The sequence below is a fragment of the Carcharhinus amblyrhynchos genome, chromosome 15 (assembly GCF_965287045.1).
Source record: "Carcharhinus amblyrhynchos chromosome 15, sCarAmb.v2.hapA, whole genome shotgun sequence".
NCBI lineage: Eukaryota > Metazoa > Chordata > Chondrichthyes > Carcharhiniformes > Carcharhinidae > Carcharhinus > Carcharhinus amblyrhynchos.
In genome coordinates, this window is record NC_137338.1 from 27,305,591 (window position 1) to 27,333,376 (window position 27,786).

Sequence of the window (27,786 nt, forward strand, 5' to 3'; positions counted from 1 at the left end):
CGTCTTTCCCCACAAGAGCAAACATTCTCTTGGTATTCCTGAGAGGAAAAGTGAAATTTCCTAATATTTCTTTCAATATCACTGTGAAAGTGACGTGATTTAAAGTTAACTGTTGCATTTTAAAAGAAAGACATACAATTGGAATAGATTGTAAAAGGATGGGGCAAAGTAGAATGTTTACTTTTATGTAAAAATTAGTAGCCATAAAGTAACATGAAAGGTTGGCGGATTTTGGGTAAAGGAACTTCTAAGGGCCTGAAGAAACAATAGAGGGGAAGATCAAAGGGAAAATTATTTGAGGAAGAGTTGAAGAATGTTAGGGTAGGGCTATGAGATCTTAACAAGACAGTGACCAGAATTAACCGGCTATTCACGCCACGGTGCCACTTCCAGTGAGTACAGAGAATTTGGCGCTCAGCCAAGTCTCCATTTGTGCAGCAGAACTGGAGAATCCCAGCCACAGGCAAGGTCAGAGAATCTGGCCCAATGCGTGCTGGAGACAGACTTGTGAAAACCAGTTACCAACAACCTCACAGAAACACGTTTTTGTCCGCAAGGTTTTTGAGATGAGCAGTAAATTCTCAGTATAGACTCACAGAATCCCTACAGTGCAGAAGGAGGCCATTTGAGGGATGAGGAAGAGCCTATCACGTTTTCCCTATCACAGCAGTGCATTGTGTGGTAATATTATTGGATATTTTATAAATCTATGAGAAATGCTGCAATCAAAAGGGGGTTTAGCTGAGTTTACTTAAGCCAAAATCTTTTAGGGAATGTTTGTCAAAGTATTGTTAACTGTTAATGCCTTGTGTCCTTAAGTGTTGTTTTATTTTCTCTTTACTTTAATACATATTTGAATTTAATTTTTAAAATCTTCACAAGTGGTCTGAAATGTACTTCTCCTAATTTCAGGTATCTCCTCATAATAAACAAATACAAAGTTTGAGGCAGCTTGTTGAGTATTAGGTCAGTTTTAGAATCTTGGTTTATCCTGATATATGTCTTTATGATCCAGCAGGGGCAATTTCAAAATTTGCAGTTGAAACAAAACTTGGGAGTATTGTAAATTGTGAACAGCACAATGCAACTTCAAAAGGGCACTGACAAGTTGGTGGAGTGGGCAGATAGGCGGCAGATATACTTCAATGCGCAGAAGTGAGAGGTGATTAGTTTTGGAAGAAAGAACATGGGGAGGCAATATAAAATAAGGGATAACATTTTATGGGACATAGGAGCAGAGGGATCTGGATGTATATAAATTATTGAAGATGGTGGGATAGTGGAGAGAGCAGACATTAAAATATATATATATACAATGGGTTTTATCAATAGGGGCATAAGTTGCAAGAGCAAGGAAGTTATGCTGAACTTATAGAAGACACTAGTTAGACCTCACCTGGAGTATTGTGTATAGTTCTGGATGCCACACTATAAGAGCAATATGAACGCATTGGAGAGCCTGCAGCAGAGATTTACAAGAATTGTTCTGGCGTTGAGAAACTTCAGTTCTGAGGTCAAATTGGGAAGTTTGGGACTGTTCTCCTTGGAGGGAAGAAGGCTAACAGGATATTTGATAGAGGTGTTTAAGATCATGAGGGTGTTCGACAGAGTAGTAGTAATTCCCATTTGTGATAGGACCAAGAACCTGAGGATGCAGATAAACGGGATTTGAAAAAGAAGCAAATGTGCTTTGTGAAAAAACTTTTTCACACAGTGAGTGATTGGGGTCTGTAATGCTCTGCCTGGAAGTGTGGTGGAGGTAGGTTCAATCAAGGCATTCAAGAGGGCATTTGATGATTACTTGTATCAAAACAATGTGCAGGGGTATGGGGAAAAGGCAAGAAAATGGCATTAAGTCACCACACCTAATTGGAGAGTCAGTGCCGACACAAAATGTCAAATGGCCTCCTTTTGCACCATAACATTTCTGTGATTCTGTAATTGTTCAAGTTTTCCTTTGAGATTTGGGCAACCTGGCCTTATCACCTGCTGTGCCATAAGGCCACTCTACCAAAACCTTTTATAGTTATAGATATCTATGTATGTGACCTCTCAGCTTTCTTCTTTCAAGAGAAGGCACCCAGCTTATCAATCCCTGTCTGACATGTATACCGACAGATTACTTCTTCTATGCAGTTATGGGATGTGGGCTTCACCGGCAAGGTCACCATTTATTACCCCTCCCTAATTAATTTTGAGAAGTTAGCAGTGAACCATCTTGATGAACTGCAGTATCCATGAGGTGTAGGCACACCCACAGTGCTGTTAGAGAGGGCGTTTCTGGATTTTTACCCAGTGACAGTGAAGGAATGATGATAGATTTCCAAATCAGAATGGTGAATAACTTGAAGGAGAACTTGGAGATGGTGGTGTTCCCAATCTCTGCTGCCCTTGTCCTTCTAGATGGTAGTGTTCATGGGTTTTAAAGGTGATGTCTAAGGAGCCCCGGTGAGGTATCATCCTTGTAAATATTCTCTGCACTCTCTTCAGTGCCTCTACATCCTTCCTATAATATGGTGACCAGAAGTACATACAGTACTTTCAATGCATCTTAGCCAAGGTTGGATTGAACTAGTGTAACTTGGGTGATAAGGAGGGGATTTTCACAGTAACTTCATTGTAGTGTTAAAGGAAGCTTCCTCATGACTAATAAATAAACTCTTTTTCTTTCCCCACTAGTATAACTTCCCCACTTTTCAATTCGACAACAATCAATCTCTATCCATTGGCTAAACATGGAGAACTTTGAAAAAATTACCTTGTTGCTTCCCAAGCACATTACACTTACCAATGTTCCTCGAACACGGGCTCATGGAAGACAACTGATACTGCAAGGCCATGTGGTCAGCTATGATAAAAATGCCTTTAAGCAAAGGGATAAAAGGGGTCATGAAAAGTCTTTGGCCAGCAGGATTAACAAAAATCCCAAGGCTTTTTATACATATTTAGAGAGCAAAGGGATAGCCCACTCAAGGATGGGGAAGGAATCTATGCATGGAGCCAAAGAAATGGGTGAGGTTTTAAATGAGTACTTTGCATCAGAATTCACCAAAGAGAAAGACTTGATGGATGATGAGCCTGGGAAAGGGTGTGTCGACAATTTGAATCATGTTGAGATCAAAAAGGAGTTGGTATTGGGGTTCTTGAGAAACATTAAGGTAGACAAGTCCCCTGGACCTGATGGATTCTAGAACACTGAGAGAGGCAAGGGAGGAAATTGCCTTAGCTTTGTGAGAAATCTTTGTATCCTCACTGGCTACAGGGGCGGTCCCAGAGTATTTGAGAACAGCCAGTGTTGTTTCTTTGTTTAAGAAGGGTAGCAAGAATAATCCAGGTAATTACTGGCCAGTGAGCCTTACATCAGTGGCAGGGAAATTATTGGAGAGGATTCTTCGAGATAGGATTTACTCCCACTTGGAAATAAGTGGAAGTATTAGCAAGAGGCAACATGGTTTTGAGAAGGGGGAGGTTGTTTCTCACTAACTTGATCGAATTTTTTGAGGAAGTGACAAAGGTGATTGATGAGGTAGGGCAGTGGATGTTGTCTACATGGACTTCGGTAAGGCCTTTGACAAGGTCCCTCATGGCAGACTGGTGCAGAAGGTGAAATCGCATGGGATCAGATAAGAGCTGGCAAGGTGGCTCAGTCATAGAAGACAGAAGGTGGTAGTGGAAGGGTACATTTCTGAATGGAGGGATGCGACAAGTGGCGTTCCTCAGAGATCAGTGCTGGGACCTTTACTGTTTGTGACATATGTAAACGATTTGGAGGAAAATGTAACAGGTTTAATTAGTAAGTTTGCGGATGACACAAAGGTTGGTGGATTTGCGGATAGCAATGAGGAGGATATAGATTGGTTGGAGACTTGGGCAGAGAGATGGCAGATGGTGCTAAACACAGTAAGAAGTCTCACAACACCAGGTTAAAGTCCAACAGGTTTATTTGGTAGCAAAAACCAACAGCTTTCCTTACTGTGTTTACCCCAGTCCAACGCCCGTATTTCCATAAAATGGAGTTTAATCCAGATAAATATGAGGTAATGCATTTTGGAAGGTCTAATACACATAGGAAATGTAGAGTAAATGGTAGAACCCTTAAGAGTATTGATAGACAGAGGGATCTGGGTATGCAGGTACACAGGTCACTGAAAGTGACAATGCAGGTGGAGGAGGTAGTCAAGAAGGCATACGGCATGCTTGCCTTCATCGGCCGGGGCATTGAGTTTAAAAGTTGGCAGGTCATGTTGCAGTTTTACAGAACCTTAGTTAGGCCACACTTGGAATATAGTTTTCAATTCTGGTCGCCACACTACCAGAAGGATGTGGAGGCTTTGGAGAGGGTGCAAAGGAGATTTACCAAAATGTTGCCTAGTATGGAGGGCATTAGGTATGAGAAGGAGTTGGAGAAACTTGGTTTGTTTTCAGTGGAACGATGGAGGTTGAGGGGCGACCTGATAGAAGTCTACAAGATTACAAGGGGCATGGACAGAGTGGATAGATAGAAGTTTTTTTCCAAGGGTGGAAGAATCAATTACTAGGGGGCTTAGGTTTAAGGTGCGAGGGGCAATGTTTAAAGGAGATGTACAAGGCAAGCTTTCTACACAGAGAATGTCGGGTGCCTGGAACTCGCTGCCAGAGGAATAGTGGAAGCAGGTATGATGGTGACTTTTAAGAAGCATCTTGACAAATACATGAATAGGATGGGAATAGAGGGATATGGTTCCCAGAAGGATAGGGGGTTTTAGTTCAGTCTGGCAACATGGTCGGTGCAGGTTTGGAGGGCTGAAGGGCCTGTTTCTATACTGTAACTTTCTTTGCTCTCTTTGTTCTTGGTGCTTTAACCTCACATTTTTAGGTGTACCACTTGCAAGGTAGTGAAATTTAATACAGCTCCACAAAAACAGATTTGGATTTTGAACTGATTGCTCTGTTAGCATTAACTGGCCAATCCATTAGCAGAACAGAAACAAAAAGGCCAACTAGTCTTGGGATGTAAAACTTTTACCTCTTGAGGTCAACCGTTGTGACATTAAATATCACGCCTTTTAGCCAAAGGATCATAAACAGCCGCTGGGAAAATGGACAGTTTCCAATGCTTTCCCCGTCTCCACCAGCCTGTACAACACAATATAAATAAATGTCATTAATTGTCGTCACTTTGTCTTTTCTGAATGCTTACTCACTGCAGGATGAATGCAACATATTCAGACTCTTACAGAAAGCCATGAGCAGTGTTTGAAATTTCAGAGTTTGGGAGTCAAGAGACAACTTAATTGCTGCAGTAGTCCTAGCCTCTGACCTGCTCTTGTGGCCACCTTGTTTATGTAATGAGTCCAGTTGAGTTTCTGGTCAATAGTAACCCAAGGATGTTGACAATGGGTGATTCAGTGATGGTTACACCATTGAATGTCAAGGTGCAGTGGTTAGATTGTCTCTAATTGGTGATGGTCACTGACTGGCATTTGTGTGGCATGAATATTACCTGCCATTTGTCAGCCCAAGCCTGGATATTGTCCAGATCTTGTTGCATTTGAGCATGGACTGCTTCAGTATCTGAGGAGTTGCGAATGGTGCTGAACATTGCGCAATTATTGGCGAACATCCCCACTTCTGACCTTATGACGGAGGGAAAGTCATTGATGAAGCAGCAGAAGATGGTTGGGCCCAGGATATGTAAGTGAGGATCAGTAAAAATCTTGAAAATAATTTGGATAAACATTAGGTCCCCTTATCTAAAGAAGTTTATAGTAACATTGCAGGCAGACCAAAGGAGTTTCACTAGGCTAATTGCTGGGATGAGAGGGTTGCCCTTTCAAGAGGGACTAAAGAGTCTGGATCAGTATTCCTTCAGAGGCGTGAGCGGACCTTACTCAAACATACAAGATCCTGAGAGGACTTGAAAAAGTTAGATGGTGAGACGTTTTCACAAGTGGAGAGTCTCAAACAAGGGAACGTTGCAACAAGATAAAGGGCTGGTCATTTAAAACTGAGGTATGTGGAAATATGATCTACAAAGGGTGGTGAATTTCTGGAATTCTCTGCCCCAAAGGGTGGCAGAGGCTGGATCTGGGTGAAATGGTGACACAGTGGTTAGCAGTGCTGCCTCACAGGGCCAGGGACCCGGGTTTGATCCCGAGCTTGGATCACTATCTGTGTGGAGTTTGCACGTTCTCCCCATGTTTGCATGAGTTTCCTCTGGGCACTCCGGTTTCCTCCCACAGTCTGAAAGTCGAGCTGGTTTGGTGCATTGACCTGAACAGGTGCCATATTGTGGCGACTAGGGGAATTTCACAGTAACTTCATTGCAGTGTTAATATAAACCTTACTTGTGACTAATAAATAAACTTTAACCTTAAAAACGTTATTTAAAGTGAAGGTGGATAATTATTTGATAGATCAAGGAATAGAGAGAGGGCTGTGGGGAAATGGCACAGAAAAGGAGTTGAGCTCAGCAATAGATCAGCCATAATCATCTTGAATAGCGGGGCAGGCTTGAAGGGCCTAGTGGCCGACTCCTGCTTGTATTTCTTGTGATATGTTCTTGTAAGCAGCACAACTATAAGTGAAAGAAGATTTTTTTAAAACCCAGTGTCGCATTACCAGCAAACAAATGTCAATCACTGGTGAACCTTAAGGAACAATGTGGATTTGTATAGCACTTTTCACGGCCACTAGACACCTCAAAGTACTTTTCAGCTAAGGAAGTACTGTTGGAGTTTAGTCATGTTATAACCTTGGAAATGCAGCAGCTAATTTGCACACAGCAACCCCCCACAAATAGCAATGTGGTAATTACCAAATTACCTGTTCTATGTGATGTTGTTGAAGGGATAAACATCGAACCAGGACAAAATAGCCCTAGGGAAGTTTTAACATCCACCTGAGAGAGCAGATGAGACCTTGGTTTAACATATCATCCACAAAGTGGTCCTATCAACAATGTAACATTCCCTCAGTGCTGTACTGAAGTATCAGTCTGGATTTTGTACTCAAAGGTTAAACTTTTAAAAAGTTTAAAAGTTAAAAAAAATTTAGTTTAAAGTTTATTTATTAGTGCCTCAAGTAGGCTTACATTAACACTGCAATAAATTGTTGTGAAAATCCCCAAGTCACCACATTCCGTCACCTGTTCAGGTACACTGAGGGAGAATTTAGCATGGCCAGTGCACCTAACCAGCATGTCCTTCGTACAGTGGGAGGAAACCAGAGCATCTGGAGGAAAACCCATGCAGACAAGGGGAGAACATGCAAACTCCGCATAGACAGTGACCCAGGCCGGGAATTGAACCTGGGTCCCTGGTGGTGTGAGGCAGCAATGCTAATGGCTGTGCCACCAAACCCTGGAGTTGGGGCTAGAATCTGGAAGTTTGTGACTCAGCGTGCTACAAACTGAGCCATCGCTTCCCTAATAAGAACATCCAGACTATTCCAAGTGGGAGGGGGTCACCTGCCCTGATAAACTTTACATAGCTTTGGGGCTCTGTCATAATGCAAAGACTATTGACAGTGAGTAACATCAAACTATCAAACTGCAGGAATTTCAACATGTGGGTCTGCACAACTGTGGACGTGAGTAAAATTCAAACAGTCAATGTTTCACCACAGAAAGAAGACCAAGTTGCAACGAAGGGTTAGCGTAACTGACAATCAAAGCAGAATCATGATTAGATATTGTACAGAAAATTAACTGTAGATCGAATAGAAGAGACGTGACTAGCAGAGAAAGGAAACACAGTCAAGGTTTTCTACATGTAAACAGTACAGAGCCAATATTTCAGAATTTTAACATTAAATTGTTGTGCATCTACTGAGCAACTCTTTTTCTTTCCGGAAAGTCATTTAGTTTTGAGGGATGTTTCCAAAAGCAATTATTTCAGTTGAAAGCTAACAAAGAATAAGGCAACCGGCATGAGGCATACTAAAAGACAGACACTGTTCACCAATAAACTGAGCGCAACACATAATGCACCCAAAGCAAGGTTGCCAAGGCTTGTTCAACATACTGAAAGGTGTAGAAAACACAATTCTAGCGGCTTTTTTTTAAATGAATGAAGTCTTACCTTGACAAACAATTCAATCTCTGGGTACATGTGTTGGCTTTGCGTTGAGGTAGTTGCAGCCATGCTGCTGAGAAAGCAATTGTCAGGCTCCTCAAAGTGTACAGTCGAGTAATCTATCTCAGTCCCTTCAGCTCAAATAGTGAGCACCATTACTCAAATTTCTTTCTCAACTTCCCCACATCAGCCCAGCCTCCCGCCAGAAAAATATGGAGCTTTTCAGGACTTTCATGCTTTTGAGACACTCACTTGCCGAAAGTATTGGCAGCATTCACTGGGTGTAACATGGGAGGAAATGCTGCCAATAAATGCCAAGCTGCTGTGAGTAGGTGTAAATGCATAACTTACAGCTGAATACAAAAGTGTCACCACGACGTCAGTTGGTTTCAACAAGATTTAATTCACAACTGTCGACATCTGTCAGTTTCATAATGCTCAACAGGAGTTGAAATATTTATATAAACTCACAGCACAATGCCGTGGTCTATGAGCAATGTAAGTTGTTGATCAACATTATGAATGGGTCCATTATGGGTGACACAGTAGTTAGCACGGCTGCCTCACAGCGCCAGGAAGGCAGGTTCGATTCCCGGCTTGGGTCACTCTCTGTGCAGAGTCTGCACATTCTCCCTATGTCTGTGTGGGTTTCCTCCGGGTGCTCCGGTTTCCTTCCACAGTCCGAAAGACGTGCTGGTCAGATACATTGACCATGCTAAATTCACTCTCAGTGCACCTAAACAAGTGCCGGAGTGTGACAACTACAGGATTTTCACAGTAACTACAATGCAGTGCGCATGTAAGCCTACCTGCTATCCTAACAAATAAATTAAACAAATAAATATTCCAAAATTGGATACATGCAACACTCCTAATGCCGACCTACACAAGTCCATCTCCTTTTGCTGACAGCTGATGTAAGGTGTACAGAATAAGATGTGTATCTAGCAAATCATGCATGCACAGTACTGCAAATTGTACCCATATTCTGAGCACTGCTGATATGTACAAGTGTGCACTAGTGTTTATAGGTATACGGTGATAGCCCATAAAGAAAACACAATTGCTCAGTCCACATTAAAAGATATATTTTGGACATCAAAAGGAAAGGTCATGTTATCTAATAGGCCTGAGAAACTGGACCTCGTACTCACAGCTTGGTTAGAAATTTTTTGATGGCTGTTATGCTGTTGGTGCTCTGTAACTCTGCTTTTTCTCCCCAGTTCCACCAATATTACCAACAAATCAGTGGTTAAAACAAATTGAAAGGGTGCAAAATTTCATTGCTGTAGTGCCGCTGAAGCCTGGCACCATATCTCTGGAGTGCAATGTGCCTCAAGCACTCCCCAGGCAGGCTGTGCAGGGTTCGATGAGGAGAATCGTGGATGCAGAGGTGTTCCTTCAGTGCATTCAAGGCTTTGAATTAACGCTGTTCTGATGACTCACAGCCAACTGGCTGATGGGAGTCCAGCATACTAAATCTGGACCACCGCAGTCACAGCCAGCACTGTCACACTCAGAGCCATTTATTTTCTAAGGCTCATGAGATGCAGGAAGCTGTGTCTCCCATCAGTTGTGCTCTGCCTCCTCCTGTTGTGTGTCACCTTGTCTTGCGGGAGAAGGAGAGTGATAGATTGTTTGGCACGTTTGCGTAATGTACCTGCCAGAACGGAGTGGCTGGTGATGTGTGAGAGTGGCTGTGAGCCTGATAGTGCGGGGAGGTGTGTGAGGATGAGGTGGAGGAGTATCTGAATATAAGAAATGTCCAGCATTCCAGGAAGCATTCCTGGATGATTGATAGGGGGTTTAGTGCAATGACCATCATGAGATGTTGGTGGTGGTGGTGTTGGTGGTGGGGCGGGGGGTGGGGGGGAGGTGTTGGTAGGAGTGGTAGGAGATGTTTGAAGAATCATTCATTGATTTTGACCTCTAGGGAAACTGTGATTCAACTAAGCCACACGATTGGTCGGAGATGGTCTCCGACAGTGTGGGTGGGCACCCAATGCCAATGGCTGTGAAGGTCAGAGCAGCACTCAGTTTTTTTGCATCCAGGTCATTCCCGGGTCTGTGGAGGATCCATGTGCTGTGTCTCAATCAGCTATCCATAGCGAGTACTATGCCTTGGTGCCCTCCTGAGGTCACTGCTGGTGTGCTGGATTACAGATCCGAGTGCAAGAACTCTGGATTCTAGACCTGGAGATGTCTCTCCAAGAGAGTCCCACTCCCTCAGTGGATGAAGCTGTGTGCTCGATGCTCAGGGTTAGCACGGTGCTCATTCTCCACATGGGCTCCATATGACAGCCATCATGACACACAGGCTCCCAGAGATCTCCTCCAGGCCTCCCCGTGCATCTCGCTGGACATCCAGCACTATTGCCTGATGGACATCTCCAGAGGCTCATCATCTGTCTCAGGCCCAGCCTCGTCCTGAGCATCAGGAGTCCTCTGGCAGCTGGCAACCTAGTGCTTGTATCTGTGATGGTGCCTGGTTGTGAAAGAGGGGGTGACGCAGGTGGATATGTCAGTGGCACCTCCTCAGATGTCAGTGGAGGCCCTTGGGAGTATCTTACCTCCCACTGGAGGGAGGCTAATCTGAGGGAGGAAGATAACCGGTCACTATTATCACTCATCACATGGTCAATGTTCATGAAAGGTGGCGGGGTGAGGTTGATCATGGGGGCATTGTGATTGCTCAATATGCTGGGGACTCTAGTTTAGAAGTCCTCAAGGGAAATATGGCTCTGCATTGTTCGATGCCGTTTGCCGTCTCCGTCTGACCCACATCTGTCCACTGGACTCTTACTTCCCTCCGAGATGCCTGGCCCTCTGTGACCTGATGACCTGGCTGCACGATCACACTTGAGCTCAAGGATGTCCCTCTGCTCAGGATGAGCTGGTTTGCCACATTGCCACCACTAACTGAGACTTCAGAGGATTTACGCCTTTCTACATAAATCCATTCACTGCTTGACCTGCAACACCATGCCATGCTCTGCCTCCCCCTCAAACCATATTGCCATTTTTGCACACCTAACCCCTAGATGAACCCAGAGCTTCCAATCTCATTCCCCAGCCTTAACACACACAGGTATCTGTGCCTTTTGCTACCTGATGCTTACATCACTAGGTTGGCCATCCTTCCAAACTTCTCCACGCTGGACCTTGCTAACTCGATATCACCCTTGCTGAGTGCAGAGGGGCATTGAACCTTTAACAGCACTGCATTCAGGGGTGGTGCACCACACTGTACCCGCTGACACTGGCTACTACCTCAGCCCACCTCGTTTGGTGGAGTGGCCTCCTCTTGCCATTCCACAGAGTTTCCCACAGGGCACTGGCTGCGTCCACTAGAATACAGGGGCACTCATCCGAGCGGCAGGAGGCACAGTATTCACCAGCAATGCCCTCTCACCAGGTGTGCCCAGGACACTGAGACCATAACTGCTGCCACATTATAGGCTCTCTGTGGCACAGCTCCCAGAGGCTCCTCACCAACTCTTGCAGCCTTCAAGAAGCCGCCTCTGCTCTATTTAAAGCACACACTTGTTTACCATTGGACCCTGTGCCTGACGGGCTCCTGTGTTGAGCCAATGTCCAACTGCATATCATACAGGCCACCCCTTAATTCACCAGCCAGAGTGCGCAAAATTCAGGCCCGTGAATTGGTTTCTCAGTGAGGGAGGTCTCTGTGATCCCTGGAACGAAGAGCTTGTTGTATGAGGAACGGTTGAGGATTCTGGACCTTTACTCATTGGGGTTTAGAAGGATGATGGGGTGATCTTATTGAAACTTACAGGATACTGCGACGCCTGGATAGAGTAGACATGGAGAGGATGTTTCCATTGATAGGAAAAACTAGAGCTAGAGGGCACAGCCTCAGGCTAAAGGGATGATCCTTTAAAACAGAGATGAGGAGGAATTTCTTCAGCCAGAGAATGGTGAGTCTGTGGAACTCTTTGCCGCAGAGGTCATTGAGTGTCTTTAAGAACAGAGATAGATTGGTTCTTGATTAATAAGGGGATCAGGGGTTACAGGGAAAAGGCAGGAGAATGGGGATGAGAAAAATATCAGCCATGATTGAATGGCGAAGTAGACTCGATGGGCCGAGTGGCCTAATTCTGCTCCTATGTCTTATGGTCACCATTGACAGTGAATGAATAAGCACCAGAGGAAAAACGGAAATGTAAAATTCTGGTAAGACTAGGCTCAGATTTAGTTTTGATGCCACCCATTACTGAATTTCTCATTGGACATTCGTTCTTTGGTTTCATATAGGATGCGACTAATGTCCAATTGGATAAGAGGGAAGAGACTGAAGGGTAAGTATTCAACCATCCCTCAGGAAGCTGTAAATGCCTTCAGGGCCTGAGGAGGATGGACAAAGCTGGTCAGTAAATAAAATAAATGCTCAGGGGCTGGTGTCCCTTCACCAGATACCCTTTTATTTACAAACTCGATTCCACTCCTAAGAGTGCTTCAGGTACAAAGTCAGAATCCAGAGTGCTGGAAGTCCTGACACTCCTTAATATGTACACGGGTGAAACTCCCTGATTGAGCAGGCAATCATTACCACAATCAGGGAGCTCATACTCCAAGATGCCCATCTCATGGACCTCATTGAGGTCATTCCAGTAAAGAAATCAGTTTATGAATACCCTCCTGCAACAATGTTAAAATATGAGAGAGGATGAATATCAATAACCTGAGATCTGACTTAGTAGAAATCCTTTCTGACAACCAGTTTTTAGAAATGTCACCTCGTGTGAGTGTTCTTCTTCCAAAAAGTACGCCCATTTGAACATTTAACTTGCACTCGTATCTTAAATTAAAAAAGAATTTAATTCTCTGCTCAGTTAATCTTTCTAAAAAACATACTGAGTGGAACAGAGCGGTAAACTCTGGGTCGACCAGCCCTTCTAAGCACAACACAACACTAAGAATTCAAAAAACTCATTTGCAACAGCTCAAAAAAGAGACACAAGTGTTAATGTGATTTGCAAAACTGTATGAGGATTCAAAGTCGATCCAAGAATATTACAATATGAATATATTTGTGCATGCTTTCCATCAATGTAAGAGTCTTTGGAACAGCCACTGAATTATTCTAAATGTGAGTTTTCTCCATTAATGTGCCTCAGGAAATATTTCTCAGTCCTGGGACCTAAATCTCCATCAAGCCCTCTTCCCACACACACACAAAAAACAGAACAACCATTATTCATGACTTCAGGCCTCACAACCTACTTCAAGAACAACTCCTTTGTTTACCTCGTATTCAGCAGTTAAGAGCTCTCCAACCAACATAACTAACCAATGGAATAATGCAACTCTGAATAATGCTGCTCTTGTACTTTCAACTGCTGTTTACCGTTCGTTTTCAAGAGGCAACTTTTATTTATCAGATGCTTTAACAAAATTAAACATGTCAAATCCCTTCACGAGAACACCAAAAAATAAAGTATGATACTGGACCATATGAAGAGATAATATGACAGATGACCAAAAGCTTGAACAAAGTGGTAAGGACTATCTTAAAGTGACATAGAGGTGTAGGAAGGGTACGCAAGACATTAATGGCCTCGACAAGGGTCAGGAGCTTTAAGTTTTTAGGTGTCCGGATCACCAACAACCTGTCCTGGTCCCTCCATGCCGACACTATAGTTAGGAAAGCCCACCAATGCCCCTACTTTCTCAGAAATTTGGTATATCTGCTACGACTCTCACCAACTTTTACAGATGTACCATAGAAAGCATTCTTTCTGGTTGTATCACAGTTTGATATATCTCCTGCTCTGCCCAAGACTGCGAGAAACTACAAAGGTTGTGAACGTAGCCCAATCCATCACGCAAACCAGCCTCCCATCCATTGACTCTCGTCTGCACTTCCCGCTGCCTCGGCAAAGCAGCCAGCATAATTAAGGATCCCACGCACCCGGACATAGTCTCTGTCCGGAGAAAGATACAAAAGTCTGAGGTCACATACCAACTGACTCAAGAACAGCTTCTCCCCTGCTGAATGGACCTACCTTGCATTAAGTTGATCTTTCTCTATACCCTCGCTATGACTGTAATACTACATTCTGCACTCTCTTCTCCCCTTCTCTATGAACGGTATGCTTTGTCTGTAAACTGCGCAATAAACATTACTTTTCACTGCATCCTAATACATGTGACAATAATAAATCAAATCAAAATGATTTAGTCTCAGAAGCCGGAACCTTCTATTCCAGAATCGAAGTTGAGTGTCAGGCACAGAAGTAAGAATGATTTTTGCTGGCGGGGTGGGACAATTGATTACATATGATCTTGCACTGCTCAACTTGTTACACATGCATTTGTGAGAAGCTTACCAATTCTTATTGCTACTGTCCCAGCTGTTATTCCATGGGGTCATAGGTCTGGCATCATATTTAAAGGGCATCTGGACACTCTACACTATCCCTTCCACTTTTGTGTGGTCATTTCTCCACCCTGCCCTGCTAACCCTTCCTTGGTCATCCACTATATAACTTGCACTGTCACCAGCTGGCATCAGGCAGAGGCTGGTTTTGCAGAAGCCAGGAGTTTTCTTTGCATTGCAGAGTGATTCTGCAACAGTCAGTAGTTTTAGCAGGTGAGAACAGGGCTCAATAGTGAGTCAACTTGATCGGCTCTGGACGATAAGCTGAGGGAACAGAGATGAAGGCTGTACCGGGGAATGGCCAGGAAAAAGTCAAGTCATTGTTTCACCGAGGATCAGGGCACCAAAGGTGAAGGTGATGGGGGGCGGGCATTGAGAAATGAGTTCAGAAATGGTGTGGTGAAAGGCCAAAGGCAAGATAGTTGGGTGGCACGGTGGTTAGTACAACTGCCTCAAATCACCAGGGACTTTGGTTCAATTCCGGCTTTGAGTGACTGCCTGTGTCGAGTTTGCACATCCTCTGTGTGGGCTTCCTCCGGGTGCTCCAGTTTCCTCCCACAATCCAAAAATGTGCAGGATAGGTGGACTGGCCATGCTAAATTCTCCCATAGTGTCCCAAGATACGTAGGTTAGGTGGATTAGGTATGGAAAATGCATAGGGTTACTGGGAGAGGGCCTAGGTAAAATGATCTATGGAGAGTTGGTGCAGACCTGATGGGCTGAATGGCCTCTTCTCCACTGTAGGAATTCTATGAGTTGGGATTTCGAAACTGAATTGGAGGGATAGTTTTTAGTTACAGCGGAGGTAGAGCTGGGGTGTGGAAAGGATTTGTGAGTGAACAGTGTTACATGACGTGATCAGAGATGGCCTTATCTGGGATTGACATGGTGGGACTAACAAGGTCACCTGAGACACCATGGTCAAAAATACTGAACTGCTCAGTGACAATAGTGTACAATTCAATACGGTATGAACACAACTGTGAACCTGATGCTGCAGCAGAATATTTTCAGATTAAGATGTTGACAGGGGAACAGGGGTCCCTTTTCAATTGCCATCCAGCTAATTTTGAGCACTTCCTTTTCTCCTGAAGATGCACCCCTTGCTAAAGAATCAATTCATGGCTTCTCCAGTAGCTTAGAATCCATTCATCACAGCATGCATATTGATGGCAGGACATTCAACCACAGAAGGCAGTACAGATAATTTGATCCTTTCATCTCCAACCTGTACTCCCACATTTTCTGGCAGGGATTTACAGGAGAGCGCTTGGGGGAATGGGAACTCCCATATTTCCTGATTGATTTGATTTATTATTATCACATGTATTAGCATACAGTGAAAAGTATTGTTTCTTGCACGCTATACAGACAAGGCATAATGTTCATAGGGAAGGAAACACTTCTCATTGAATAAAATCCCTACAGTGCAGAAGGAGGCCATTCAACCCATCGAGTCTGCACCGACCACAATCCCACCCAGCTCTAATCCCCATAACTGCATACCCTAGCTAGTCCTCCTGACGCTAAGGGACAAATTAGCATGGCCAATCCACCTAACCCACACATCTTTAGATTGTGGGAGGAAACCGGAGCGCCTGGAGGAAACCCACACAGACATGGGAAGAATGTGCAAACATCACACAGCCAGTGACCCAAGCTGGGAATTGAACCCAGGTCTTTGGCGCTGTGAGGCAGCAGTGCTAACCACTGTGCCAATATGCTACCCCAAAACAAGTGTGTGCAGAATGTAGTGTTACAATCACAGCTAGAGGGTAGAGAAAGATCAACTTAATGTGAAGTAGGTGCGTTTAAAAGTCTGATGGCAGCAGGGAAGGAGCTGTTCTTGAGTCAGTTGGTATGTGATCTCAGATTTTTGTATCTTTCTCCTGACAGAAGAAGGTGGAAGAGAGAATGGATGAGATTTTACTGCCTTGCTCATTCCGAAACCATAAGATCCCACCTGCGGTCAGCAGGCCTTTCCATGTTCTGCTCCTCGCCTCTTCCAATTCCCATGGCGGGCAGGGCAGTAAAATTCCAGTCTATGTCCAGCTCCTTAATTATGCTGGCTGCTTTTCCGAGGCAGCAGAAAGTGTAGGCAGAGTCAATGGATGGGAGGCTGGTTTGCGAGATGGAGTGGGTGCAGAACAACACTAGTGGGGATTTCAGAACAGGTTTCTATCTGTACCCGAAGGAGAATGCGGCACAAATTAAGAAAAAATAAACAGCAAGGCAATTCAAAGATAAAGCATCACTTACAATTTCTTTAGCAATTATGTCTGAGAGTGTCTGAGAGTAAAACTATTGCCGTTAGTACATCAGCTGAGGGGTTCAGGAAGGAAGTTTCCAGATTTTTTCCCCTTCCTTGGCCTTGGAATTTTCCTGTCTCCCACAAAAGATTAACTGACTGTGGAGATGAATGGTGGCGGGTTAAGCTCCAAAACCAGGAGTGTGGGGCCGAAATGATGGCCTTCTCCTCAACTAGGCCAAATAGGAAGGTGATGGCCTAGTGGTATTATCGCTATTAATCCAGAAACTCAGCTAATGTCCGGGTTCGAATCCCGCATGGCAGGTGGTGGAATTTAAATTTAATAAATATTGGGAATTAAGAATCTCCTGACGACCATGAAACCATCGTCAATTGTCGAAAAAAACCATCTGGTTCCTTTAGGGAACGGAATCTACCATCCTTACCCAGTCTGGCCTTCATGTGACTCGCAACCCATAGCAATGTGGTTGACTTTCTACTGCCCTCTGAAATGGCCTAGCAAGCCCTTCAGTTCAAAGGCAACTAGGGCTGGGCGATAAATGCTGGCCAACCAGTGACACCCATGTCCCAGGAAGAATCAAAAAAGATGTCCATTAGATGATTAGATACATCACTCTTCCAATGGCTCAGACCATAACTGAGCCCTACAGAACAGGGAAATTTTCAGGATTGACGTTCAGGCACTTCAACCTGGATGCTGCAACTGAGCTGAGCCAGGCTGAGGAGGGAAAATGAATGTCAGTCTGGGTTGGAATGCTTTGCGAATTAAATGGTGGTTTGTAGTCTGCTGTTTAATAAAAGGAACTACAATTGTAAAAATCAGACATCTCTACACTTTGCTTCCCCTCCCCACCCCCAGTCCATCACAGTAACCCCCTTCCCCTGCACTGCTACTGCTACCATTCTGTTAGTGTTTCCTGAGTGAAACAGCCCTTTTCTTATTCTCCACATTTGCTGAAAAGTCATTTAAACCACACACGGTGGGGTCAAGAGGGGTCTTCATTCACATCAAAAGGATTGCTCTCCTGGTGCCGACTTGGCGATTCCTACAATGATTCAGCATCTGACTGTTACGGTCCAGAAAGGCATGACCGGATCATTCCGACATTTCCTGTTTATCCGCCGCTGCCTTAGCAACGGCAAATTTCACCAGCGGGAGCTGCCAATCGTCGTAGCGTTCCACTGTGTAACTTTCCATCACACGGGTCATGAATAGAGATGAAGACAGATGTGTTGCCATGGTTACCATGGTAAGACCGAAAGAGGGGCAGACAATGAGTCCGTCAAAATCTTATTAAAGCAGGATGACAAATGGGACACTGCCACCTCAAAAAACCTGTACTTTGTAGTGATTGTCCTCGCATTGGCACAGATTAAAAATGCTGTTTCAGTGCTACTTCTAGTTTGTTATGGGGTGATGAGTTTGGATGCTGTATTCCCAGTGAGCAATACCATTCGACAAAAGTACATCATGCAATTTCCCTACAAAGTCACACATAATTTGACGCTTTTCATTTTGAACATGTGTTAGTTCAGACATCGTCGCTCAGTGAGACACATCGAAAACTATCCCCTCAGTGCACCTTATAACCACAAAAAAAGTGCAAAGATCAAAAACATTTTTGTTTTATTTTGTACCTTCAACTCTGAAGTTGTTTTAACTTCCAGCTGCGTATCCAGTGTCAAATCTGGATCATTGCTTCAGCTCAATTAGTTTAATTTATTTTGTTAGTGTCACAAGTAAGTTTACAGTAACACTGAAATTAAGTTATTGTAGTCACGACACTCCAGCGCCTGTTCGGGTACACTGAGGGAGAATTTAGTATGTCCAATGTACCTAACCAGCACGTCTTTCAGACTGTGGGAGGAAACCGGAGCACCCGGAGGAAACCCATGCAGACACAGGGAGAATGTGCAGACTCCGCACAGACAGTGACCCAAGCCAGTGGAATTTCACTGTTCCAAAGTGGAGGTGGCTGGCTTCAATACTGAACTCAGCCTTATTATTGAATTGCAACTTAACCTGGATTTGATTTTTGAAAATCATCTAATGAAGGAGCAACGCTCCGAAAGCTCATGCTACCAAATAAACCTGTCGGACTTTAACCTGGTGTTGTGAGACTACTTACTGTGCCCACCCCAGTCCAACGCCGGCAACTCCACTTCATTGGTTTATTTACAATATAAAAAATGCAATCCAGACTTGCAACCACACACTCACTGGGAACAATATTTCACACTACCACATGATATTAAGCTTGAACGTGCCAAGACAAGATAGAACAGTTATTTACAGCTTAGATTTAACTTCCTCACTGTGGGTGGTACAGTGGTTAGCACTGCTGCCTCAAAGGGCCAGGGATCCGGGTTCGATTCCCGGCTTGGGTCGCTGCCTACACAGAGTCTGCACATTCGCCCCATGCCTGCATGGATTTCCTGTGGGTGCTCCGGTTTCCTCACAGTCCAAAAAATGTGTGGGTTAGGTGCATTAGCCATGCTAAATTCTCCCGCAATGTACCCGAACAGGTGCCGGAGTGTGGCTATTCGGAAATTTTCACAGTAATTTCACTGCAATGTTTATGTAAGCCTACTTGTGACATTAATAAATAAACTTAAACAAAAGGAATCTCAGAAAGATTTCACTTAATACTTGTGGCGCTATCTTGATTCCCTGTTACTGAACATGCAAAATGGTGTCTCCGCCACATTCTGGCCTAGAAATCTGATTGCGCTGGGTGCATTTTGCAGGCTTTAGATTCCAATCTGGTGTGATTGCTCTTGTCCATGCCAGGTGTGTGCCATACTGATTATGGCATCCTGGCAGCGAACCTGAAACAATGCCAGAATATTGTCAGGCACAGAGCAGTCAAACCTGAGGTCCTTAAAAGGAGGCTGCAACTCCACGTAGGCTTCCTCTACGTAGAGGCCAAATTGTTCCCCCTCACATGACCATGAGACTCAATCTGCCAGCCATCACTTTCATTACCTTTCCTTTCCCTCAGATCCTAGACTCTCCTGCGGATCTTGGTTGGTATGTGAACTTGCTGATCCTGCTGCCCCTTCTCAGTTGGCAAGCTGCTATTGGAGGCACAAGTGGTGTCACTGGAATCATCTTAATGATGCTGATGGCACAATTGGCAATGTTTTCACCACCAGTCTCATTAAGCATACACAAGGGTCACTGCACCCATATCACCTCCCAGTTGGAAGCAATATATCAAGACCTCTTTCCTCCTGCTTCCCATCTTCCAGTTTGTTCTTTATTTCAGGCTTAACATCCGAGTCTTTTGCTTCTCTGCAACTCCCCACCTTACAGTAAGCTCCCTTTCTCCTGCAAGGAACAAACTTGGGGCATCTTGGTGGCACAGTGGTTAGCACTACTGCCTCACAGCACTAGGGACCCAAGTTTGATTCCCAGTTTGGGTGACTGTTTGTGTGGATTCTGCATGTTCTCTCCGTGTCTGCGTGGGTTTCCCCAGGTTCTCTGGTTCCCTCCCACAGTCCAAAAGATATGCAGGTTAGGTGCACTGGCCATGCTAAATTCTCTGTCAGTGTACCCAAACAGGCCCCAGAATGTGATGACTAGGGGATTTTCACAGTGACTTCATTGCAGCATGAATGTAAGCTGACTTGTGACACGAATAAGCTTTAACTTTAACCATGTGAAAACACGAGCACTTCCTCCATCAAAACACCCCACAGATCTCAGTCAGACAGATGTGTTAACATTACTGATGTATTCGGCCGGTTATCGCACGTCCACACAAATCAAGCTCCGCAAACATCACAGCGCTCTCAGTGAAAAGAAAGCATTGCGATGTTTCAGAAACAAAGGGAATATTCACGTCATATGAATAAAGCAAGCACAGTAATAACCGACAGAAGACAAACTGTCTGTGACATGACTCACTCAAGCTTGAGTTGCTTGTGTGTTCGCCGATCTCAGTTCCCAGAAATTGTCACGGTCCATAGCTCATCTCCTATTTTTGCTACGGCTGTTCAGCAGGGTAATATCACAGCAATTCTTCACATGAACTTCTTGTCAGAAATCCAGTTCAGACATATTTCATTGGATTTCAACACTGGCTTCAAGAGGTGGTGTAGCGTCTTGACAACAATGGTGGTCAAGGACTTTATTCTGTCTGTGTCCACCCTGTCAGCAGTTAGATGCACAAGATGGTAACAACTCAAAGACAGAAACAGGTTGCTAGTATCTATACACAATGGAGCCATAATTTCTTGGCTGCCCAATGTCACATTTAGGGAGGGGAGGAGTTACCCCAACGAAGCACTGGGGAATCCCTCTCGGAAGTTCCCAGGTAAGCACTTACCTGGCAATTGTACAGAAGCGTTACCTTTCCCTGGACATTCCAGGGCACTGGAAACCACCTGACAAAGCAATTTAGATTGCTCACTTCAGATGGTTATATAGAAACTAGAAGCAGAAGTAGGCCATTCGGCCCTTCGTGCATGCTCCACCTAGCATTACGATCATGGCTGATCGTCAAATTCAATATCCTGGTCCCCCTTTTCCCCAATATCCTTTGATCCCTTTATCCCAAGAGATATATCTAATTTCTTCTTGGAATTACATGTTTTGGCCCCAACTACTTTCTGTGGTAGTGAATTCCACAGATGCACCACTCTCTGGGTGAAGAAATTTCTCCTCACCTCAGCCCTAAAAGATTTACCCCTTATCATCAAACTATGACGCCTAATTTTGGACTCCCCATCATCAGGAATATTCTTTCTGAATCCATCCTGTCTAATCCTGTTAGAATTTTATAGGTTTCTATGAGATGCCCTCTCACTTTTCTATACTCCAATGAATACAATCCCAACCAACCTAGCCTCTCCTCATATGACAGTCCTGCCATCCCAGGAATCAGCCTGGTAAACCTTCACAGTGCTCTCTCTATAGCAAGGGCATCCTTTCTCAGATAAGGACACCAACTGGTTTTGCCAGTTTGACACTCATAGTTAGTCAAAGAGTTGGAAGGGGAAAATAAACACTTCTAACAGAGTAACTGCACCCAGCAAACCCTAACCCCCCCACACCGCCCCCCAACCACACCTCCCCCCCACCATCCCCACTCCCCCCGGACATCCCTTACACCACACTCAACCACCCCTTCAAGGGGCAGCACGGTAGCACAGTGGTTAGCACTGCTGCTTCACAGCACCAGGGACCCAGGTTCGATTCCTGGCTTTGTTCACTGTCTGTGTGGAGTTTGTACATTCTCCCTGTGTCTGCGTGAGTTTCCTCCAGGTGCTCCGGTTTCCTCCCACAGTCTGAAAGACCTACAGGTTAGGTGGATTGACCATGCTAAATTGTCCCTCAATGCTAGGGGGATAAATAGGACAAATACATGGTACTGCGGATGTAGGGTCTGGGTGGGATGGTGGTCAGTGCAAACTCGATGGGCCGAATAGCCACCTTTTGCACTCTAGGGATTCTATGATTTTGTTATTGTAGAAATAAAAATGCCCATTGCTTCTGGTTCTCACGTCAGTTGAGACACAAGATTCTTCTCCCCACCTTTGCTTCAGCACACAATGTTCCAATCTTCCTGACACAATGAATCTTTCCCTCACAACTAAGGAAACACTGCCCAGGAGTGTACCTGGATGAACACTTGGCATGTCATTACATTCAAGGCTATGGGCCAAGTGCTGACAGATGGGATTAGGTGGGAGTTCAGGTGTGTCAGTGCAGACTTGATGGGTGGGATTTTACGACCTTGTTCGTCCCGTAGCCGTAAAATTTCACTTGAGGTCAATGCACCTTCCCACAGTCAGCCCCTCACCGGCTCTGATTCCCATGGCGGGCGGGACGTTAGAATTGTAGCTGATGGGCCAAAGGGCTCCGAAACTTTGTGCTACCAAATAAACCTGTTGGAATTTAACATGGTGTTGTGAGACTCCTTACGGTGTCCACCCCAGTCCAACCCTGGCATCTCCACAGCACTGTACGATGATATGTGTGATTCTATGGCTCAATTCAAATACTCTGGAGTAGAAGGTTTCCTGATGCCCCATTGCAACTTTGACAGAAACCTGAGATTTGACATCAAGGATTCCAGCACGGATTCCTTCAATTCTTCACTCAGGTTAGAACTTTGATTTGGGAGTAATTTCCACAGAATTAGTGACGAATTTCTCTTGGACACATCTGATGTGGTTTATGCGTAGCTGCCATGAACAGTGTGGAAGATCCGTTTTAAATTGTTATAATCGGAATTTATTATCTGTTTCCATTCTTACAGAAAGCCCTCGGATAATGAATTAAATCTAAAAGTTAGGTCATTCAATTCTGTTACTGCTGTACAAACAGGATAACAGGAAAGGCCTTATAGAGTTAGTATTGATTATGAATAAGCCAGATACAATTTATGTTAAAAGAAGTTAGACCTCTCATACATTTTCAGGTTTTTCTCTCTCTTCAGATGCGTTTGTGTAAGGAAATTAAACAGAGAAGCTAAAAAAAACTTACCTTAGGGAGTGTGGCAAGCAGACACAAAAATTGTAGAGAATACTACCTCCCCTCAGAGAGAAAGTGTCCTCTCAAAAACATATCTTGAGAGGCCAGGCTCATATTTCCAAGAGTTTAGAAGGATGAGAGGGGTTCTCATTCTTTTTAATGTATTTATTAGTCACAAGCAGGCTTACATTAACACTGCAATGAAGTTACCATGAAAATCCCCTAGTCGCCACACTATGGCGCCTGTTCGGGTACATTGAGGGAGAATTTAGCATGGCCAATGTACCTAACCAGCACATCTTTCAGACTGTAGGAGGAAAGCGGAGCACTCAGAGGAAACCCACACAGACACAGGGAGAACGTGCAGACTCCGCACAGACAGTGACCCAAACCGGGAATCAAACGCGGGTGCCTGGCACTGTGAGGCAGCAGTGCTAACCACTGCGCCCACCAAATAGATAGGGGCATTGACTCGAACAGACGCCAGACTGTGGCAACTAGGGGAATTTCACAGCAACTTCATTGCAGTATTAATGTAAGGCTTACTTGTGACTAACAAATAGACTTTACTTTTGAACCAGAATAGTTTTCACAACAATCCATTACTAGCTTTTATTTGCTGATTTCTACTTTACTGAACTTACATTTCACCGATATTGTTGGGAAATTTAAACCCATATCTCCCGATCATTAGTCCAGGCCTCTGGATTATTAGTCCGGTGACATAACCACAATGTAACGGCAACCTTGTATCGATGGAAGGTGCTGATTTCTGCCCTCTAGTGGCTGTAGATACTTAAATTTGTGAAACTAAAACACCAATGCTTTAAAGTGATTGCTAATAAAAAAGTAACTTAGTAACTGTAGGCATTTCTGCAACACATTCACAGCACCAAAACCTTTTGTAGTTTTGCACAGTTGAGTGACATGTGAGTTCATTTTGTTATTGCTTGCTGGTGATCTAGTTTTGCCCTAGTTGTCAGTTGATAGAGGAGGCTCACACTGAAACATTCTCAAGCCATTGAAAGCAGTCTCACTGAATAAGTAAAATTCATTCTGCACAGGGCAGTTAACATTTTTCTCAGCAATTTGCCACAGATATTCTGATAGTTTACACAGCAAAATTCAACTCAAAGTTCAGGTAATATATCAGCATATAAGCCAATTCTTTGCTTCTCTGCCCAAACATACAAACTAATCTGGTCCATTCTCCAAAGATGAGCATGTTAGGCTAATTAGTGGGGTAAATATGTAGGGTTAAGTGGATAGATCCTGGGTAGGTCCTCTTCCTGTCAGAAAGTCATTGTGGGCTCAATGGGCTGAATGGCCTCCTTCTGCACTATCAGGATTCTATGATTCTATTTGTCTTGTTTGAATCAACATTGGTAACATTTCTATTCTGGCGAAAATGAACACAAAGATAAGTGTGGCAGTCCTCAGGGAAAGGGTTAGCAGGTAAATTAGCAGCAGTCCAAAGATGTGCAGGTTAGGTGGATCGGCCATGCTAAATTGACCCTTAGTGCCAGGGGAATTAGCAGGGTAAATACATGGGGCTACGGGGATAGGGCCTGGGTGGGTTTGTGTCTGTGCAGACTCGATGGGTTGAATAGCCTCCTTTTGCACTACGATTCTAAATGTTGAAGAAGTCAGATGTGCCCGGACAATCTCCGGCCACAATTTGTGGCCTCAAACAGAAGTTGGAGAGGCAACATGCACCTTTGGCCAATCAGGAACAATAAGCACTGGTGCCAGCATGGGAATAGTGCTGGGTTCAAACTCTCAGCTGTGGGCAAGAGACAAACACATCCGAATAAAGATGCCATGAATACAAAATGTTTGTCTAAAAAGGTTGCCTCCAGATATAAGCAGCAAGTACTCTTTCAGACAAACTAGTGGAAATAGCTCAGCCAGTTGCTCCTTCAGACAGCAGTGTTCGGGAGTAAACAGAAACTTGAATTGGGACCTCACCTATTATTCTGTCAGCACTTATTCTCCATCAAGTTCTTGTGAACAGTCAGTTTCTTTTCTATACGTTAACTTATATAAGTTTCTATAAACTTCCATACGTTTTTTCCTGGAGTGTAGGAGGATGGGGGGTAACTTTATTGAAGTTTATAAAATCATGCCAAGTAGTGTCACAACACCAAGTTAAAGTCTAACAGGTTTATTTGGTAGCACGAGCTTTCGGAGCAGTGCCCCTTCATCAGGTGAGTAAAGAGTTCAGTTCACAAACAGAGCATATATAGACACAAACTCAATTACAAGGTAATGGTTGGAATGTGAGTCTTAACAAGTAATCAAAACTTTACAGGTACAGACAATGTGAGTGGAGAGAGGGTTAAGCACGGGTTAAAGGGATGTGAATTGTCCCCTGACAGAACAGTTAGTGAGATTTTGCAAACCGAGGCAGGTCGTGGGGGTTACAGATAGCGTGACATGACCCCAAGATCCCGGTTGAGGCCCTCCTCATATGTGCAGAACTTGGCCATCAGTTTCTGTTCAGCAATTCTGCATTGTCATGTGTTGCGAAGATTAGAGAACATTTACCCGAAGATTAGAGGCTGAATGCCCGTGAATGCTGAAATATTCCCCAACAGAAAGGGAACACTCCTGCAGGAGCTCTCCAAGGTAGCTTTCATGACACATGACAACATATGTTCCCTGGAAGGGTAGGCAGTTATAATTCAGATGGGCAGCCTGGTCGCTGCAGGCTTGGAGGGCCGAAGGGCCTGTCCTGTGATGTGCTTCTTTGTGCTTTGTTCAATTTCAATGGAGAAATATGAATCAAGTTTTTTGCATTCTAGATTCCTCTCCCTCTCTTGCACTTAACCTTGTGTCCTGTATTGCAGGGACAGATCCGGACACCCCAGGGCCATCTGGCATTGTGGCTCCCACTGCGGCTACTGCCATCCTGTTCCAGATAGCTCAAACGAGTCCTCGGTGGATATGAGTGAAGGGACCTCTGAGGGTGGCACCATTTTGGCGTCAGCTTCCACCTCATAGTTCACCATCTCAGATACTCCCAGTTAGTGGAAAGGCCTCTGGCTCACTCACTGCAGAAGCACAGACATCCCATGGAATGACCCAGGGGCCCACAGGAAGCTTGAGGGAGGAGGAAGGGCTCGAGCTCATGGGAGACTGTGGCTACACCTTCTGACTACCGCTGCCCCTTCTTGACACCAAGGTATGTCGGGGCAGCGAGATGAAGAGGGTGTCATGGAAACATCCCAGACACCTGGAAGATAATTATCTGTGATTCTAGGGAGCATATTATTGTCACATGTATGAACATGCAGTGAAAAGTATTGTTTCTTGCGCGCTATACAGACAAAACATACTGTTCATAGGGAGGGAAATGAGAGAGTGCAGAACGTAATGTTATAGTTATAGCTAGAGTGTAGAGAAAGATCAACTTAATGCAAGGTAAGTCAATTCAAAAGTCTGACAGCAGCAGGAAAGAAGCTGTTCTTGTCGGGTGGGACATGACCTCAGACTTTTGTATCTTTTTCTCGACGGAAGAAGGTGGAAGAGAAAATCTCTGGGGTGTGGGGTCCTTAATTATGCTGGCTGCTTTGCCAAGGCAGCGGGAAGTGTAGACAGAGTCAATGGATGGGAGGTTGGTTTGCATGATGGATTGGGCTATATTCACGACCTTTTGTAGTTTCTTGCGTTCTTGGGCAGAGTAGGAGCCATACCAAGCTGTGATACAACCAGAAAGAATGCTTTCTATGGTGCATCTGTAAAAGTTGGTGAGAGTCACAGCTGATATGCCAAATTTCCTTAGTCTTCTGAGTAAGTAGAGGTGTTGGTGGGCTTTCTTAACTATAGTGTTGACATGGAGGGATCAGGACAGGTTGTTGGTGATCTGGACACCTAAAACCTTGAAGCTTTCAACCATTTCTACTTCATCCCCATTGATGTAGACAGGGACATGTCCTCCTTTACATTTCCTGAAGTCAATGACAATCTCCTTTGTTTTGTTGACATTGAGGGAGAGATTATTGTCATCGCACAGGTTCACCAGATTCTCTATCTCATTCCTGTACTCTGTCTCATCGTTGTTTGAGATCTGACCCACTACATGGTGTCATCAGCAAACTTGAAAATCGAGTTGGAGGGAAATTTGGCCACACAGTCATCGATGTATAAGGAGTATCGTAGAGGGCTGGGAACACAGCCTTGTGGGGCACCAGTGTTGAGGATGATCATGGAGGAGGTGTTGTTGCCTATCCTTAGTGTTTGTGGTCTTTGGGGGTGTCAGAAGATCTCCCAGGAAGATCAGAGTGCCTGTGCAATGGTGCCCTGAGCAGTCTGTAACTGGCTTCCCTGGCAGGTTTAGGTTCTGCCCTCCCCACCACACCCCCCTCCCCCACCATACCCCCAGCAGCGTGAAACTCCCGACTGTCAAAAAAATTGGAAAGAAGGTGGCAAAATTGCTAAGGGTAGGTCGCTGAAAAAAACCAGAGTGCAACATTCTGGTTTTCAGACTTTCGTAACACATAGAATTTCTTTGGGAAGATTGCCCCCAGTTCTTTCAAGGGATGTGCACTTTATTAGTTGGGTCAGCATTTATTGTCCATCC

General features: G+C 44.5%; 1 protein-coding gene across 4 annotated transcripts in view; it reads right to left on the reverse strand.

Moving 5' to 3' along the window:
- LOC145353177 (chloride intracellular channel protein 4-like) overlaps positions 1–27,786 on the reverse strand; it is a 53,529-nt gene that overhangs the window by 13,554 nt on the left and 12,189 nt on the right. For 2 of the 4 annotated variants that reach the window (XM_080203646.1, XM_080203645.1), the window contains exon 2: positions 5,006–5,115. In XM_080203646.1, the coding sequence (XP_080059772.1) occupies positions 5,006–5,115 (110 nt within the window). Of the gene's footprint in view, positions 1–5,005; positions 5,116–8,060; positions 8,308–27,786 lie in introns of those variants that run through there. The other 2 variants (XM_080203647.1, XM_080203649.1) reach the window with 2 other exon arrangements.